We start from the raw sequence: 11944 nt of genomic DNA on the forward strand, positions 1-11944 counted from the left end.
ATAGAGTTTCCGGCAATTTGCCTTGAGATTCGCATCATGTAAACACATTCTTCATGCTGTTGATCACTCATATAACGTGTATTTATAGCAGATGAAAGCACTCCGTACTAACGTTTCACGACCTGCAAAATTATTTTGAATTATAAACTACTGTAGTATCAGGTAAGAAAACTAACGTTTGATTGGCCTCTTTCCATCGTAGTGAAGAAATAATAAGTAAACAAATAGTTTAGCCTAAATCCTTTGGACGGAACCTATACCATGTGTCTGTCGTATCAGAAGTTAGTGAAGTGTGCTAATCATTTAAATCAAGGGTTCTTAACATTTCTCAGCCGCGACCCGAATGAATAACAGAACTAGCTTCGCGACCCATGGGACTGTTCGTTTTTCGAAATTAGTACAGAATTAATTAAATATCAGATATTAAGTATCTTTCCATAATAACCTAATATCAGCACCAAAAGCAAGTAGAATATAATATTATGTAGGCCTATGTATGCATATAGTACGAAATGAATTCAAAAAGGAAATTAACCCAATGCTGAGAGAGAAAATCAACAGAAAGGAAAAAAATTGTAAATTGAAACTATATAATTATCATAATATGTGTTTTTATGTTTTCGGAGTTTTCAAAATTTTTGGCGATTTCCTTTTTTATTGTTTGTTTGTTTCTTGCCTAATCATAGCAAGGTGGATTTAATGCATTTTTGGCTCCTTTAGCATGAAACCACTGTGATACGGCTTTCTCGACACCATCGAAATTAATGATGATGCACAATATATTTGGCTTCTCAGCAAAAAACCACTGTGAATATAGAAGTTAGTAAATGGAGTTTAATAGTAGCTAATATAGAAATTAGTCGGCTCGCGTCGAAATTGGATTTTCTTTTCCGTTTTTTCTGATCAAGAGCTTCCGTTCTTTCACAAATCTTCAATTTCATCCACATTTTTTGTAATGTTTGATACCAGAGCTTAAGAAATGCCATACTCTTTGGCAATTTCATTCTCACTTATTATTATTATTGCTTCAAAAACATTCAATCTGTCTCACAAACAGAAATTGTTTCTTTTTTCGCGTATTTTTTTTATTCTTCCACTTTTAAGACATTGCGTGAAACCATGTCGTTTGTGCAGATTTTTCGACTTTTTCTTTCATTTGAAAAGTCAGCGTCGTCTACGGACTAAAAGAAGAACAAAAAATAGAATAAAATAATTCAATGCACTGAAGATAACTTTGATGTTAAAGGGCACCATTTCTAGATTTTTCATAAATTTCAACTGTTCATATATTTTACTTGATTTCTGAATGCTTTATTCAATAAAAATATGATGTGCATAGAGGTTGATATGCATTTAGAGTTTTCGCGTGAATTCCAATATTCGATTAAGTGAGGAAAAGTTTTAGAAATCACATTAAAGGGGAACTTTAACATTGTCTCTATGGTGGGAGAAATTTTGGTTCCAGAGGATTTTGCAGTATTTTTTCAGCGGTTTATCAAGTTATCCGTTACCCGATTAAGCGAGACCGACTGCATTTCAATTTTCAATACACAATGAAAAAATGGTAAAATAATTTTTTTGTTTGCACTTTTCTTTCTAAATAATAATCATTATCTATGACATGAAAACGCTTCAACACCCCTTTATTTGCCATCTGAACAAAATTGAATTTCATTAGATAAATATTCAGTTATCAAATGAGATACAAAACAATCTACACCTTAATGAGATGTGACGTACTGACTAATATATAAAGAGAGAGCGGTTTTTCGCAACACATCAGCAGGCATATTAAAGTAATTAATTACTATCAAGTATCAAATTTTTGTTTATTTTAAAGCGAGAAATTTATGATGTGACTAATAATTTTCCTTAAAACTTTTTTCTGCGACATATTAAGAATATGCACACATCAAAACAATTTCCTGATGGAAATTCTTAATTAATAAATATTAATTGAATTAAACACTATTGGAAAACACTACGGGAAATATTAATTTTTTTTTCAAAATGAAAACAAATTCAAGACAAAAATTATCATTTAATATAAAATTCTAGAATATTTTGAAATAAAGGTCCACTTGGAGTAAAAAATAATAATAAAACATGAATGAAAATGCGCAGACAGCAATAAATTTCTTTCGTTTCATTTGGTATGACACAGAACAAAAAATGAATGTTAAATTCATTTTCAACACGCTATGCGTATATTAACCGAGTTTTTACCATTGCCAGGCTGATATACTCGTGACAACGGACAATTAATTAGGAGTTAATTGATATTGATGGAAGCATATGTGACAAACATGTGACACATTTCCATCAGAAACTATCCGTTCATAAGCATATTGACTAGTAATCAGGAGAATTGTGTCTTTTTGGGAATTTTAACGTTTTATATCTACATTTACGAGTAATACGTTTAGGACAAGCAGGCAGTCATTTCTCTATTAATTAACAATTGCTTTCAGCGAGATCAAGGCTATCACGAACGATTCGAAGGACAAATAATACTAACAACATTTGGCAATGGTGATTTACTTTGACAATCAATTGTGTTTTAAGCACCCATTGTTTCTTTTGACTGAAATATTAGAGAAACCATGATGAAGACGAGAGTTCAATGTTCGGTACTTCTTACCAACTAGCAAAGGCATCAGATGGCGATTTTACAATACAATTCCAGCCCTTGTGATATTTATAAAAATATACAAAGGCAAAGGCCAGAAGAAGAAAATTACCCATTAAATAACCCATTGGCTGAAATAACGAGAAATGCGGAAATGTCCTTAACAAATACTAGTAAGAATTTCACTTATTACCTAAATATAAATATAGTTATCCCAGTGATAATAGATCCTCAAATACCTTTCAAATTATTTTAATTCTATTGTTTCAAGATGCCTATAGATCGGAGGGTTCTCAATCTTCTGTGTTCCACGGACTCTGCTCTAATAAGACGAGGGCGCGGTAGCCCATGTCGATAAGATACTCGCATAAATTACCAGAGCATGTTTAGATGTGTCGCTAGTTCGATTCCCGGTTCGTCCTTGTCAGAAACATTCCTGACGCGGGGGAAGAGGGGAGTACAACAGAAACGGCGGCAGGGCCACAGAAGCAGATTGTGACCTCAGGGAGTCTCACACTAAGGGGCTATTACACCAACCGTTCGGAATCGACAATAAACTGTAGGTCCCGGCTAATTATTTCCCATGCACAGCAAATGATCGGGGAGTGACAAAAATTGAATAAGACGAAGGCTAGAGGTATCTTATTGACCGTTGTCAATAAGATAAAAGCCACCAACACCTCAAAATAATAATATGCATCACATGGGAATGTAATGCCGATGATTTAATTGTTTACTCGTCCAAGCTCACAGACACCATGGAACCTCCTCAAGAAGTTTTTTTGAAGATATTCTGTTTCTCTGCTTTGCGGAGCCGCGTTTAAGCGTTGATTAGGAAAAGGGACGCCACGGGTGGAAAACGTTTGAGAACTCCCTGGGTTAGACCGTAGACAATTTTATACAACAGTCTCAAGTCATTGATCGGCCTGTGCCATTCCACAGAATGTTGCCCAAGAGTTGCAATTGTTCAGTATACGAAAGGTTCCGGAGACTAGGCGAGCACTTCGTAGAAACGCTTTTGGGTTGTTGTTTTTTTTTCAATTTATTCGATGTCACCAATCAACAAGACTATATACCGACAAACCAGTCACGGCCCAGGCTCTGTCCCTCCAGGGATATAAGCCTTTTACCCTTGCGGGTTGGGTCGCGCTGTGGAGAAGCCTATATACCGGCACCAGTGCTTTAGGCCAGGCATCACACAACTGTTGCTGGGATGCTTCAGGGTGCTTGCGAGCACCCTGAAGCATCCCAGGTGCTCATTCCTGATTTCAAGCTCGCGAGCATCTGATCAACGTCCCAACTAAACGCCTTGTACAAAAGATTAAAAGCATATTTATTCAAATTTTGTGATAACATCATATTGTTTCAAAAGCATACGTATATCTAATTTGCCGTAAGTGTGCTGTTCTTTTGATGATGGAGCATAAAAAACTTGCGTGCGGCCATGACGGTGCCAGTTTTACCCATCCTTGCAGGGGACTGCCCCATATGTAAATAGAGTTATTATTATTATTTTGATGATGGATAAGGTAATGCTCGTGACTAAAAAACGGGCGAATGTCTGCTTCAGGACAAGAGTTCTTTTAAACCGGAGTCAGACACACTCCTTGGAGTCAATGGAAGGAACTCAAGAAGTTCATGAAGCTTGGATGAAAAAATATTTAACTCATTGTTTTTACAATTCTGCATTGCGATACACTGAATATTATTTTGTTAAGTTGGGGATCCACGGACTTTATGTTATTGGCACACAAAGGATCTATGAAACACAAAAGGTGAAAAATCAGGTCTTTTGAATTGGCCTGTAATAAGTCTCCTGATTCTAATCTTATCAAGTTTCTGCTGTCATACTCAGAAGAAAAACCTAGTAACTAAATACACAAAGGGTAATTATCACATCGATCATTTGAAAATATCGGCCTGTGTTTCCCAATGCCTGTCAAATGAATTTGCTAAAAAAGTACAACCAATTGGCTGAAAATGTACAATCACTAAAAAAGCATAAATCTTATTCTAATTATAAATTACAGATTTCTGCAGATTCGATAATCTACAGAATATACTTATTAAGTATTTCTATATTATTATGTGCCTATACAGGATGTCATGTAAGTCCTAGTTCGGCTTTTATCTCATCCACCGTTCGTAGTACAGGAATGATTTCAATTTAAATAATGCTCAAAATCTGTTTAAAAATCACCCTTTACCAGTTTTAACAATATAATGTGTCACGAAGTAAAATATTTAAATTTTTATATGGACACCCTGTCTTACAAAAAAAACGAATTAAAAAGTTGTTGGTTTGTCTTTTCTGAGGCCAACAAAAAATTCACGTTACTAAGTCAAATATTCGCTGAGGAATTTGGATTCATAAATCACAAAAGAAATTGCGAAACAACAGTATATAAACTACGGACAACGATTCTTCTCATTATTTTTATACTGTTCTTTTACAATTTTTTTCTGTTTTTAATTCGAATATCTTAGCGAATATTGCACTTAGAAACGTGATTTTTTTTTGTTGGACTCAGAAGGGACAGGGCAACAACTTTCTAACTGATTATTTTAGGACAGGGTGTCCGTATAAATTTTTTTGTTATCCGTGTGGATTATCTATTTTGTGACCCATTGTATCGTCAAAACTAGTGCAGGTTGATTTTTTAACACATATTATGAGCATTATTTAAATTAAAACCATTCCTCTACGACGAACGGTTGATTAGATAGAGGCCGAATTAGGACTTGCAGGACACGTTGTCATATTATTTAGAAATTTCACGGGAATTCAATTTACTTCATGCATATCGTTTACCATCGATATGCTGAAGACAAAAGGTCTAAGAAGATCGAAACTCAAATCACAGGCTTCTATTCTAAAATTGGGTTTTACGGCTAAAGCATATTTCATGAAACACGCTAGGAAGCTTATCGGATTTATGTAATTCTATGAAGCTATGACGCTCAGTTTTAAGGGCAATTGTTGATATTAAAGGATTATAATTAAATACATTGGCGAGGAGTTTTATTAGAGCTCGACACATCAATCTATTAATTATTTTCCTACTCACTTGTTTTATATATACCGTAAACCGAGGTAACTTTAGGACGAGAATTGCACATTTTTCAATATGGTATATGCACATTGTCTGCTGATAACATAATTTCTGAAGGGAAATATAGCTACAATCAACAGAGCTTCCTTACCATACCCGATTGTTTATAAAATAAATAGGGAGAGACATAATATTCTGTTGTCCTAAAGTTACACCATAATCCTGGGTAACTTTAGGACAAGACCTCTTTTCTACTATGAAGGCCATATTAGTATTATTGTTTAATTGTTACCCCGATACTAGCCTGTAGAAATTCTGCAGAAGGTGTTTTACAATGAATCATATTATTTTGAAAATGGCTATTTCTCTCTTAGTTTTGTTTCTTAAAAACTTTTTTTTAAGTTTTCACTCAGTAACGTTCTTTTAAAGTATAAGAAGAGAGAGAGAGAGAACTAGAAGTTTTATTTTTATACACCTTTCAACAATTAAGTGAACAAACTAAATTATCCTGAATAAAAAATAAAAATAAAATATAATAAAATATTATATATATATAAAGTATCAATATATAAAATATATTATAAAAACAAAAATAAAAAGTTAAGCTTTAAACAACATTTTTTTCTGAAATAACACGTGATGGGAAGTTGTAAAAATCTGCACAACGTTTGTAAAATACACACAACGTTTTATTGAAACAAAAACTTTTGTTTCAATAAAACCCGATAGGTGAAAACTATACGAATAATAATTAATTAAGATTAAATTAATCCTATTTCTTCTCATGTCGACTAGAAACAAATCATCTTTATTGTGTTTTATTATTATTTTTTTTTTTGGGGTACGGAAATTTCTTGTAATTAACTTCGGATTCAAAGGTCACAACAAACAAAAATAAATTGTTCTAACATTACCAAAATTTAGACAGCAATATAATAATGTTTTCCCAACAAATGTAATATGTTTAAATTTTATTACGTAAAAGATTACTTAACATACAGAAACAATTCAAACAGAAAATTAATAATCATGAAATTATAAATTGAATAATTAATTACCTACTTTTTTGTTTTCATTTCACGTACAATTTTGACTAATCAAAGTTTTAAGAGGTTTCGCAAAGTTATGATAATTACTTAATCACTGAATAGGGGAGACACAAGGCGTCAACATTCGGAAGCATCACTCAGAATATATTCCAGCATCTCATCGCATTTTGCTAATTGTTTTGTTGTTGTGAACAATTCTTGATGAAGAATGTGATGATAGCACGTAAACAAAGCCCGCCACATAATTTCAAATATGAAAATAATGCTTGTCCTAAAGTTACCCCGGTTTATATTATGCAGCCGGTGATTTTCTTCAGATTGGGTTTTGAAGGAAATCAGAAAGACGGTCACCATGTGGAATCAGGTGGTTTTTAGGTTCTTGAAAACCCTTAGGGAATCACAAGAAATTAATCCCAGCTGGTACTTTCCATCAACAGAACGAGTATACAGTGCTTTAGCCCCAATAAACCCGGGATCTTCGAGAAGGGATGCGATCAAGATAATACCATTTCTTTCTGATTGTCTCCTATTACCTTTGAGGCAAATTACTCCCTTTTCACCTCCAAAGCAGTGTTTGAATTATGCTGCTGAACCCTAACAGTACGCGTACGTATCATTAAATCAGTAGACGAGAACAAAAATTCTCATTTTTTCGTGCCTACGTTGCATTCCTGCCTTAGTGTGGATGCCAACAACTTCAAAGAACATCTATATTTTTTTAATATAAAAATGAAACCTTTCATAAAATTCTTATTCTAAACTACGAAAACCATTAATTTACTCTAAAGGCTATTTTTATATATTTTTTAATTATTATGTAGACATTTTTTTCACGATTATGTAGGCTTTTTCTTTTTATTATGTAGATGGTATTTTATTTTAGTATTTTAAGATTTATCGAGCGAAAAAATACATTTCGCAACTGAAGAATTCCAATTTCGATTACGATTACAAAAATATTTTATCAATGTATTACATAATTAAATCATTTATACTAAAGCATTTATCAAGTTACTCGAAGATGAGGGGGAAATAAAATTTACATGTGTATCCTGAATGAAACATGTTATAACCAATACCAGCCATTACTGTACAGACATTAGAATTGCTATTTCTGGTTAGCAATTCTAACTAAAAAGTTAATGTTCATTTTGATTTTTTAATTACTTATTGAATTATGTGTTATAAGATACTAGTCTCAAGTACTAAAGCAGCGGTTCTCAGCCGGTGCTCCTCGGAGCTCTTGGGGCTCCGTATGCACTTCCCAGGGGCTCCGCAGCGACTCGATGAAAATAAAATAAATCTGTAAATTTGATAGATAAATGAAAAAAAAAAGGTCTACACAGGGGTCCGCCATAAAAATTATACACAAAAAGGGCTCCTCTAGTCAAACAGGGATTCGAGGTAGAAATTATATACTTAAAAGGGCTCCACAAGTCAAAAAAGGTTGAGAACCGCTGCACCTCTAACATTCTTTAATAGATGTTTAGAGCTGTCGCGAGTTACCCGGTTCGTTTTTGTTAGAAAAGTTTCCTAACGCAGGGGTGCAACAGAAAAGGCGACATGACCGCAGAAAAAATTGCTACGACAGGGAGACCCGCATCGAGGGGTTACAGCACCAACCTGCCTATGAGTATAAAAAAGCCTGCAGTTCGGAATCGGCAATAAATTGTAGATCCCGGTCTGATCAGCCTTCGTGTGCAGAAAATGACGATGGTGCGACAAAAATGATCAAAATGATCAAATGTACTCCTTTCACGTTTAAACGATATTTGGCTTCGGACGCAATTGGTTCCTATAGGCTATTTATTGTTAACATAATTCATTTGTTTTTGACGCAAAACCTCTAATTTGAGGTTTTGCGGCGTTTTCACTCCCACACGAACTCCGGATCTTTTGAAAGAACGTCATTTATATGTATCAAACGTGCACAATCTTTGTATGCAAAGAAACCGCGTTTGCAGCAACAGATCTTCTTGTATATTGTCACCGCAGAAGGCATAAATTTTAGGGCGATCGCTGACGTATACAAAAATAGCCCATGAACTGGCCGATGGTCATTTACAATGGACATTTAAATTATTCGTTCATTGCTTGTTTCTGAGAAAACGCCTCGAACCCCAAAGAAACGGGTTTCAATTGTTTTGCCGGCTATCAATTTTTTTCTTCCAAATGTTTTCAGTGTTATTCCCAGATGGTAAGGAAGTCCATGGTAAGCATTTAGAAGGTACAGATCTGCCAATAAGAGACATACAAGATTCATCAAAAGACTGGTAATTTGTGGAGATGATGATTACAAGGGAGAAAAAATTCATCTCGGCCCCCACGGGAACTCGAACCCCGTTCTCTCGTTTTCTGGACGAGTGCTCTACCAAATAAGTTATGGAAACAGATAGAATATTTCAACCTTGGAGAGTATATATATATATATATATATACATGTGTGTTGAAAGCCTCCGCACATGGACGGCGGCAACAATCAAATAATAGCTCGTGGATGGCATAGGCCGCACATGGCCACATGTATATAGAAGTGTCCTCTATAAAAATATACATATGTGGTCATCTGGTGGCCTATGCCATTCACAGCTATTAGCTGATTTTTGCCGACATCCATGCATGGAGCCTTCCAACATATATATACGCTCCAAGGTGGAAATATTCTGTTTCCATAGCTTAGTTGGTAGAGCACTCGTCCGGCTTACGAGAGACCGCGGTTTGAGACATCGTGGGAGGCAGGGACAGAGATTAATTTTCTTCTTTGTAATCATCATCTTCACAAGGAACCAGTCTTTCGATGAATCTTGTATTAACAAGTGGAGAGGACATTTCTATAATGAGAGCCATATTCAGTACACATAAACAGTAAGTTCTTTCGATTGTATTTCCTGTAGAATTTTTTCTTGCGGTGCTTTGCTTGCTGGTTGTGTCAAATCCATCGTTCGTAACGTGGAGAAAACAAAAAGCGCTTTCTTTAAAAAAAAAAGGACGAAGTTTTGGAAGAATTCGACAAGAATTTCAGAAGAATGGCGAAAGTTGATCCAGCAAAACAGTTTAATCATTGACAGAGTCAAAATTTAAAACTATTATAAAGCAGAGAAACAAAATCAAAGACCAAAAGCTGCTGGTTACAAATCATATAGCGCCAAAAAGTCCAAGATAGGAAATTTTCCCAGTCGAGAAGTTTCTGTTACAATTTTTTACCCAATGTCGTATTCCAAAGTTAATGTTCTGCTAAATTTTGTTTCTTTAAGTGATTTGAAATGCGCGCAATTTAGCATTTTTTCTCTCAAATATGATTGAAATGACTTTTTTTTAATAACAGAATTGGAGATACAATTACATATAAACACGTTGAATTTCATAATATTTTTTGTGTGCGTGTGGGAGAGAACACATTTTTTAAAGAAATATCCCAGTTATCCGACTTACATAATTATACGACTTTTTGACTCGGCCTAATATGAACGTCGTATAAACGAGCTTCCACTATAGTATTATTTTGTTCAATACAGATGAACCATAGAATATTAAAAAATACATTTTTCGTTTACTTTAATAATTATATTTATGCATTTGTATTTTCTTTTTAATTCACTTTTCGTACGCACTAAAATAAACTAGATAATTTTATTTCTATCAATTATAAAATTTATTGTCTATAACTCTGTAAATAATAAAGTTATTATCATAATCATTGGTAACAGATTTTAAACATAGAAATTGGTAATTTTTCATCCTACCATGTAATTTTTCGGAGATTTCTCAAATTATTTGGTTGCTCTCAAAATGTACCATGGAATACAGAATTTGTAAAGAAATGTTTGAAGATTTATGTTAAAATATTTTTATGGTCATGTGTCGTTTGAGTTGAAACTACCATAGCAGTGTTATTTTAAACGTGAAAAACTATTGAATATTCGTAGATTTTGAATTATTTCTTAAATTTTTATAAAAATATTTAAAATTGAACTATTAAGTTTATTTAGATTTTAATACGATATGAAAATTAATATAACGAAGCATGTGATTTACTTATAAATTAGTTAATCATGAAATCATTTATGGTTGTTTGCTAACATTTTTAAGATTTTCGAAGAAAATCTCGAAATTTAATAATAAGATTGAAACCTATACCCTGAAAATTATGTATTGGAACTTATAATAGTGTAAATCATGTCTTGAAAAAATTATCACATTATAAATTATATTTTGAGAATTATCACACTGTAAATGATATGCGAATTATCACACTGTAAATGATATGCGAATTATTGCACTGTAAATTACATCATGCAAATTACCGCATTGAAAATAATATCTTGAAAATTATGGCACTGGGAGTTATTTCTTGGAAATTATCACATTCTGAATTACATCATGAAAATTATCTCGTTATAAACCATATCCTTTGAAATTTTATTTTTAAGATATTAAATGATATTTTTGAAAATTATATCATGAAAGTCACCATGTTTTAAATTATATCTTGAAAACTGTCTCATTGAAAATTGTAGCTTGAAAATGATCACCCTGTTAATCATACCTTGAAATTTATTCTTCCGATCAAAATAAAATTTACGGAAAATATAAGGAAAGCATAAACTAATAAGAAATAAATAAAACTTACCTATGCATTGTCCTAAGAGTACTGCTATGAACGCTACAAGTAAACCCATCAGTAAATAAACTCAGGGGAATAATTTTACTAAATATAAATCATGAAATCAGAACCTTTCCTATTTTTTTATTACTTTTTTCTATACGTTTTTTTCGCGTCGTGTTTTTCAGCCAGTGTCCGACCCTATCTTTGAATCGTGGGGCACCGTTCCTGGGTCCAGAAGCCGCTTTCTCCCATATTTATATGGGGGGCTTCTCAACTACGAAACTACCGCCTTATTGATTTCTGACGAGGCGTGTCAACGTCACTCGGTCCTCGACCAATAACCGTGGCCCCCGCAGAATAAAAATCTTCCCTGAAACTCGAATATATGTCGTTTTATGGAAGGTTTCGGTTCCTGAAATTAAGCCCCATGCGCTGAAATTGAGCTTAAACAATAGACGAGTGAGTGAATGGCAGGGGGTAAAATCCTTCTTTTTTTTTTTAATAACACAGTGTGGGTAGTTCGAGACTATCTTTATTTTTTTTTATTCCGAAAAGTAATCCCCCCTGAAAGTGTCACTATTAAAAAACATCTAAACTTTATTAAAGA

At 33.6% G+C, this 11944-nt stretch overlaps 1 protein-coding gene across 1 annotated transcript in view; it reads right to left on the reverse strand.

Annotated features, from left to right (window-relative positions):
• LOC149084221 (uncharacterized) overlaps positions 1-11564 on the reverse strand; it is a 32374-nt gene extending 20810 nt beyond the window's left edge. Inside the window, exon 1 of the mRNA XM_089235459.1 lies at positions 11362-11564. Within this exon, the coding sequence (XP_089091585.1) occupies positions 11362-11410 (49 nt within the window). The 5' untranslated portion in view covers positions 11411-11564. The remainder of the gene's footprint in view (positions 1-11361) is intronic.
• Positions 11565-11944: the final 380 nt, after the last annotated feature.

This window comes from Pholcus phalangioides, unplaced genomic scaffold (genome assembly GCF_987345545.1).
Source record: "Pholcus phalangioides strain wild (caught in Gottingen) unplaced genomic scaffold, Ppha-v1.0 ptg000008l_1, whole genome shotgun sequence".
In the NCBI taxonomy this organism is placed as follows: domain Eukaryota; kingdom Metazoa; phylum Arthropoda; class Arachnida; order Araneae; family Pholcidae; genus Pholcus; species Pholcus phalangioides.